We start from the raw sequence: 6,957 nt of genomic DNA on the forward strand, positions 1-6,957 counted from the left end.
TCGTTGGTGCAATAGATGGGACCTTAATCGAAATCCTGCGTCCACGTCTACATGAAGGGTTCTACAATCGACACGGCGACACGTCGTTGAACATTCAAGCTGTTGTCGACAGCGCTGGGTCGTTCATGAGTGTGGACATGCGGCCGGGATCGTTTTCGGACAAAAAGATCTGGAAATTGTCGGAACTGGGCAATACTTTCCGCGCCAAAGCCCCCAAGGGGTGCTATATAATTGGCGACTCCGGTTACTCCTTGTTCCCTTGGTTAATGGTGCCATACCTTCAACATGAAGAAGGTTGGGGCCCATTGAACCCGCGACAAGCGCACTTCAATTACGCCTTGTCAAGTACCCGTATGGCCGTTGAGTGTGCGTTTGGTCGCCTCGAGGAGCGTTTCCGCGTGCTTAAGGGACCGATGACAGAGAAACGGTTGGAGACGACTGTGAAGCACGTAATGTCATGCATGGTTTTGCACAACATGATGCAGCGTATGAATGACCCCCTCTTCGACGGGGAAGGCGATGACTCGACAAGAAACGACTACTGTCAACCGATCCCGACTTCCAAACAAAACACTGTTGAGACAGATGGAGCTTTGCGCGGCGTAGCCAAGTATCGTAGAGACAAAATAGCTCAAGCATTGTTCAAACTCACTTGACTTTTATCCACGATTAATTAGAAATTCAAGGAGTCTTTCCAACTGTCCCGATTGTCTATTGATTGCAGCGGTCTGAACTTCCAACGAGGAAATAATCTTGTTGTTGATCGCATTGTCCGGCACTAAATGCGCCGCTGTAACTGCTGTCCCAAGAGACTGTAGACCCGAGCCAACAGACTCCAGCCCTTTCAACAAGGACTCCGCATGCGAAGGGCTCTTCTCTTTGCCACGCGCTGCCTTGTTGAGCTTCTTGCGCCCGGAGAAAAGCTTCCGTTCGAAGGGTGCCGTTTGGGGTGCTACAGTGTTGTCGGAGTCGCTTTCAACCATGGTTGAGCTGCCATCGCTTCGGATGATGTCAGCATCAAGCGGCAGATCTTGTGGGAGGGCCCACGTCGAAGCTCTCCACAAGTGCGGCTTCAGTTGCCGACCTCTTTGCCATGTCCTTGCAGGCTTGGTGTCAGCGAAACTTGATGAGTGGGTCATGATGGGTTCAGTGGTATTGGAGCTCAGGGTTGATGCTTGCAACACGGGACCCTGTGTCCCGTGTTAAAATCGCTGACACTGGACGTGTCTACCATAGAAACCATCCGGTTTACGGATACATCAGCCAATCAAACGTAATTCGTTCAGTGTTGGTGTGTTTTTGTTCCACGAACAGGGCCTTAGATGAAACGCACCATACGCCACAGGCCGCCGCAGCTCCAAATGAATGTGATCGTTCTGGTCTTATTGCGCTGTTTTGGCACGAAATCTGGTGTAGCGTAGCTATATCCTACGTAGTAGATAGAATGCATTATGTTTTACAACATCAGCTGAAGGCTGCGAGGGTAGGAGCCCTTCTCTGCAAGTGGTGGCTGGTGCTTGTGGGCTTGAGACTGCAAATTCAACAATGAAGTCTTTGTAACTTATGATTGGCTATAAATAAAATTTATATAACTAATCAAAGGGCATTGTACTTGGACACTTGACAAGGCTGAAGCACGATGGTGGGCTCGCTGCCTCTCCATGCCTGACTGCTGTAGTTCCCTTGCATTGGGTATACCCTTGTCGAGATCAATCTTAGCTATGATGGCAGCAGTTGCTATGTACCGGTCATTGTGCTCATTTGTGATGGCAGCGTCACGCCATGAACGTGAGCTACCTTAGGCCATTGTGGTTGTACTGTACAGTAGTGGAGAATAGAAACCTAAACCTTTCATGAATTTGAGTTCACAATGCGTCATGCAATATTTGATTAAGTGTTTACGTCTGTGCGCTGTACCTTGAGTGAAGGGCTCAACGACAGGATATGCAGCAGGCACACTACCAGTAAAAGTTTGGACTTAACTGTGAGTCGTGGGGTATCCACATGTAGAAGTCTACAGTGGCCCCTCATGTCATTATGACTTCCTCGTAGTGTTGATCGTTATAATTGCTGCAATGTGCAACCCATGCATAGTTTACACCTTGCACGGCCCTTCGGTACTCTTCACAATAATTCCACTCCACAGCATCCCCCCACGCTACATACATGGTTAAAACGAATTCTCTAGAAGTATGCGATTGAGTGTGTACATTGCACACTCCGGAGTATTTGAGTAGAATACAGAATGCGCATTGTCTATCGAGCTGGGGGGGGCAATTATTGTGGAGAGTTCTACAGAAGGACTGTATAACGCTAGGGTTTGTTCATGCATCAAAGGGGGTGAATCAAAGCGGTGCTAAGGACTGTATAACGCTAGGGTTTGTTCATGCATCAAAGGGGGTGAATCAAAGGGGTGCACATTCGCTGCAATTGCAGCGATCAAAGCTGAGTGACAGCATCAGTGATGCCTAGCATATCCGTTCTACAGTGCTCAAATTCCAAACTTGTACCTACCTTCGTTAAGCCCCAGAATTACTACGTATTTGTACTGTACTGTTCACTCAAACTCACATTGCGCACATGTGTGTATTGTGTCGAACATCAATTCGATGCGTGTCATTATAATTGTTAACTCTCAGTCAGCGCATGCATGGTTCAAGTCTCAATAACGACACTTGTCTTCGCCTCAGTACTGCAGTATGTGACACTAGCATCACTAACTAGCACATTAACTGGTACATCAATACTGACAAACTCACCAACATGACTTGGTCTGTGACTCTATTGGGACAGGAAAAATCCATACTCACAAGACTTTATTAAACGTGTCGCGTTTGTGACATCGCCCCATGTTGCGTGTTAACGACGGAATTGTTGTGATAACGACGAGATTATTGTGATAACGACTAATTTTCGACTGGTTTTGTGTGAAAGTGACCAGTTTTATTGTGACGACGACGATGTACATGTGCTAGCGCCATATCTGTTGTGTGTGTGTGAATCTAATTTCGTTGTGACGGAGATATTACCTCGATTTACATTACTAGCGTTAAATTTCCCCCGATTCGACCCACTAAATCTTCCCCGATTAATTGTCGCCGGATTATTTCCGCAAGGATTTATCCGTCCCTCCCCAGCTTGACAGACAGAGACATGAACAAAAACATTCCCCGACCAGGCCCTAAGTATTCTAAATTGGCTAAGGGTGCACCTGGTAACTGGAAAGATTGCAATATTCAGCCCCAAAACCCCATTTTGGGGCCGAATTCAACAAATCTGATCAATATTGAAACATGTCTTGTTCGACGAGTTTTAACCCAAATCCAATAATTCCAAGTGGGATTTACTCGTTGAAGAGATTCAAAACGCCATATTACAAAATAGACCTTTTACCTCCATTTTGAAAATGGCATTTTGGTTAATCCCATTTTACGAGAAAATGGAATATTATTTTTGAAATGTTACCAGACGCTCCCTAAGTTATCTTACATGTTAAACTGTTTTTTACGTTACATACAGTCCGCGCTACTAAATTTAGTATAAGACATCCATTATTTTGCGAATAGTTTTGAGAAAAGACAAAATTCTTGACACAGAACATACCAAAACATCGGTTATGATTGATTGATTGGTCGCACATTTTGGTACTGGACTCAGTTCATAATAGTCAATAGTGATGGAAATATGTCGCGAAAACCAATTTGTCATAATTAGTGCTGATTCAGATATACTAGTACTATTAATAGTACTATACATAGTAGGAGGTTGAAAATTAGTGCGGTCCGTACTAACAAAAAAATGTACTCGGAGTAATTACGGTTAACCCTGTCATTCCGCTGCGCGTTGTGCCTATTTCGGCTAAATTTGGTGATTTTGTTACTAGTGCTAAATTGTTGACCCATTACGGAAGGGTACAAGTTACTTACTACATTCCGGAACGGAGGTAGTACATATGTACATGAACTTAGATTACGAATACAGGGGGCGACCGTTTTGTACTTACCAACGAATATACTCTAATTTCCCAATTTCCCTAAACGATGGGAATCCGGTGGGTTGGGTTGAACGACTTGCCCACCTAGTTCGTTTTTACTGGCCGATTTATTTTCCTTTTCGCGCTACGATGGTCAAAGTCCTCATCGCCCTCAGCGCATTGGCGGTTGCCGCCACGGCTGGCTCCGTCACGGAACTCCCCGAGTCTGTGACCAAGCTCATCGACTACTCCGCAAACCCTTGCGACGACTTTTATCAATATGCGTGTGGCGCGTGGTACAAGGATGCTGTGATCCCCCCGAACGGATCCATCACCGATACGGCGTTCTTCAAGATCACCATCCAAAACGAAGCCGTGTTGACGAAGATTTTGTCTGACAACAAGACCAAGCTTGGTGAGTTTTACCACTCCTGTTTGGACACGGCTACGCTGTCGTCGCTCGGCCTGACTCCGTTGGCCGACTCGTTCAAAGCCATTCGGTCGGCCAACACCAAATTGGACCTCCTCGTCGTGGCTGGTGAATTGGCCAAGAAGAACGGCATCCCTGCCTTTGTCGACATTAAGGCCAGCGCTGACGCCAAAGACTCGACCAAGAACGCCCTCTTCGGTGTCCGATCCCCCCAGTCGCTGCCTCACTCGTATTACATCTTCCCTTTCGACTGGTCGATCATCAAAGCCGACTACAAGGTGTACATTGCGTCGGTGTTAAAGTTGGCTGGCTACACTGCCGAACAAGCGGCGGCTGCGGTACCGGTGATCACCCGCTTTGAACACACTGTGGCCAATTTCGGCCTCTACAAATTCGAGGAGCCGGAGATCGCTGTGTCTCCGTACACTGCGTTTACGTTTTACGAACTGGACCAGAAGTACCCGCTGCTCATCGGCTCTTGGCTCAAGGCCAACGGCTTCACCGTCCACGACCAGTCCGGTGGGTCGAACGACTGGGTGGGTTTTACCAAATTGGCCTACTTTGACAAGACGGAAGCGTTGTTAAATAAGACGACGTTGGACGACCTCCGCACCATCGTGGAGTACAAGCTCATCCACGCCTCGTCCACCCACTTGACCCCTGAATTCCGCACTGCCAACTGGAACTTGTTCGGCAAGAAGATTGATTACGAAGAGGTGGAACCTACTCGTGAAACGTTCTGCGTGTCTCAGGCGAGCTCCACGGTTGGGGAGCTCTTGGGTCAGTACTTCTTAGACGCGGTGTGGTCGGCTGATACAGCCAAGACGGTCGACGAACTGGCCAAGGCATTGAAGTCATCATTCTCCACTGGCATTGCCACCGCCGACTGGTTGGACAACGCGACCCGCGCCAGCGCGCAAACGAAACTGTCCAAGTTAGTGCATTTGGTGGGTGGCCCAGATAAGCCCCAGCTGTACCCCACTCTGACGTTGGACTCGAAGTCGTATTTGAAGAATCGCTGGAAGATCTCTCAAGTGAACATCGACACCAACTTGAAGCTGAACGGCCAACCTGTGGACAAGCGCAAGTTTGTCATGCCTCCCCAAGAGTCGACCGCGCAGTATAGATACAACATGAACCAAATGGAGTTCCCTGGTGGCATCTTGCAACCTCCGGTCTTTGATGTCAAATACGATGCCGCCCAGAACTTTGGTGCCATCGGGACGGCCATCGGACACGAAATCACCCACGGGTTCGACAACACAGGACGCAAGTTTGATGGCGACGGCAAGTTGAACAATTGGTGGTCGAGCGCCACCAGCACTGCGTTCAACACGAAAGCTCAGTGCATTCGCAACCAGTACGCCAACTTTGTCGTCAAGAACGAAGTGACTGACGATGTGTTGGGCAACATCGACGCCTGGGTCTCTTTGGATGAAAACATTGCGGACAACGGGGGGCTCAAGACCAGTTTCCGCGCGTACCACGAGTACTTGAAGAAATTCCCATCCCAGTACACGGAAGAAGCAGGCGACAAGTTGTTCTACTTGTCGTACGCCCAATTATGGTGCTCCAAGAACACGGAAGACCAACTCCTCTGGAATATGAGGGTTAAGTACCCGCCCGGTCGGCTCCGCGTGACAGGGACGTTGCAAAACGACGCTGAGTTTGCCCGAGTGTTCCAGTGCCCCACCGTCTCGTACATGAACCCACCCGAGAAGTGCTTGTTGTGGGAATAGGGATGATGGATACGAAAATATGTAGCGTTGTGCATTCGTAAGGGAAAACTATGAAAACGATGTTACGAATGGCGCTTCGGGCATTAAGAGTACAATTAATAGTAAAACATCTAGTAATTAAACAACTGCTTCAATAATATGATGAATATCAATGGCATGAGCTACACACTGCAACGCATTATAGATGTCATCCCACCCTCGATCAAAGCAAGGAGCTGTTTCGCGGCGCTCATGCTTCAGGGAGCCCGCCGTCTTGACATAGGTTGAAACGACTCATCATTTGATCAAACGATAGGGGCCACAGTCAAGACGTCGTAAATCCACTTGTAACGTTCTTGGGTAGGACGTGCAACAACTACGCTTTCGACGCTAATAGCAGTTGACTTGGAGGTGGAATTTAAATCGCCAGACTCTAAAACCAATCTAATTTACTGTTAGCATTCTTGAACATTAGCGGTAGTTTGTAGAAATTACCCCGGAGTATATGAGTAGAATTGTTACCGTCGTAAACGATTTCATCAAAAATGGAATGCCGCATAGCGCTTTTGCATGGGCCAAATACACTCACGTCCACTTTCCATTGCTTGGAATAAGTGGGTAACATTTGAAGGAATATACAGTAGTATTATTGTGCTTTTCACATATTTTGGCTAATCTGGGTATAAATACCCTCTTTTAACCAGTGGGTGACGAAATTTTAGATTAATTCAACTTAGTTTTAGCTAATCGGAAGTACCTATGATTGGATGAGCAAGAGCTGTTCCTGCAGCATATGTTGCTAACCTGAAGCGTTTGCCCATTTCATTTCGGCAAAC

General features: G+C 47.4%; 2 protein-coding genes across 2 annotated transcripts; one reads left to right on the forward strand and one right to left on the reverse strand.

The window, feature by feature from the left end:
* Positions 1-634: 634 nt before the first annotated feature.
* On the reverse strand, positions 635-1,273 carry H257_16679 (hypothetical protein). Its single transcript, XM_009845204.1, has one exon. The coding sequence runs from the start codon at positions 1,137-1,139 to the stop codon at positions 660-662; it is 480 nt and encodes a 159-aa protein (XP_009843506.1). The 5' UTR covers positions 1,140-1,273; the 3' UTR covers positions 635-659.
* A 2,850-nt stretch (positions 1,274-4,123) lies between these two features.
* H257_16680 (hypothetical protein) lies at positions 4,124-6,142 on the forward strand (the record flags this gene model as incomplete). Its single annotated transcript, XM_009845205.1, has 1 exon — positions 4,124-6,142. One exon carries the CDS (start codon positions 4,124-4,126, stop codon positions 6,140-6,142), a length of 2,019 nt encoding a protein of 672 aa, XP_009843507.1.
* Between the last annotated feature and the right edge of the window lie 815 nt (positions 6,143-6,957).

The sequence above is a fragment of the Aphanomyces astaci genome (assembly GCF_000520075.1).
Source record: "Aphanomyces astaci strain APO3 unplaced genomic scaffold supercont1.90, whole genome shotgun sequence".
Taxonomy (NCBI): Eukaryota; Oomycota; class Saprolegniomycetes; order Saprolegniales; family Verrucalvaceae; genus Aphanomyces; species Aphanomyces astaci.

What these genes read in the sequence shown, in the direction of transcription:
- H257_16679 (XM_009845204.1), bottom strand. Translation starts at nt 1,139, where the DNA reads ATGACCCACTCATCAAGTTTCGCTGACACCAAGCCTGCAAGGACATGG.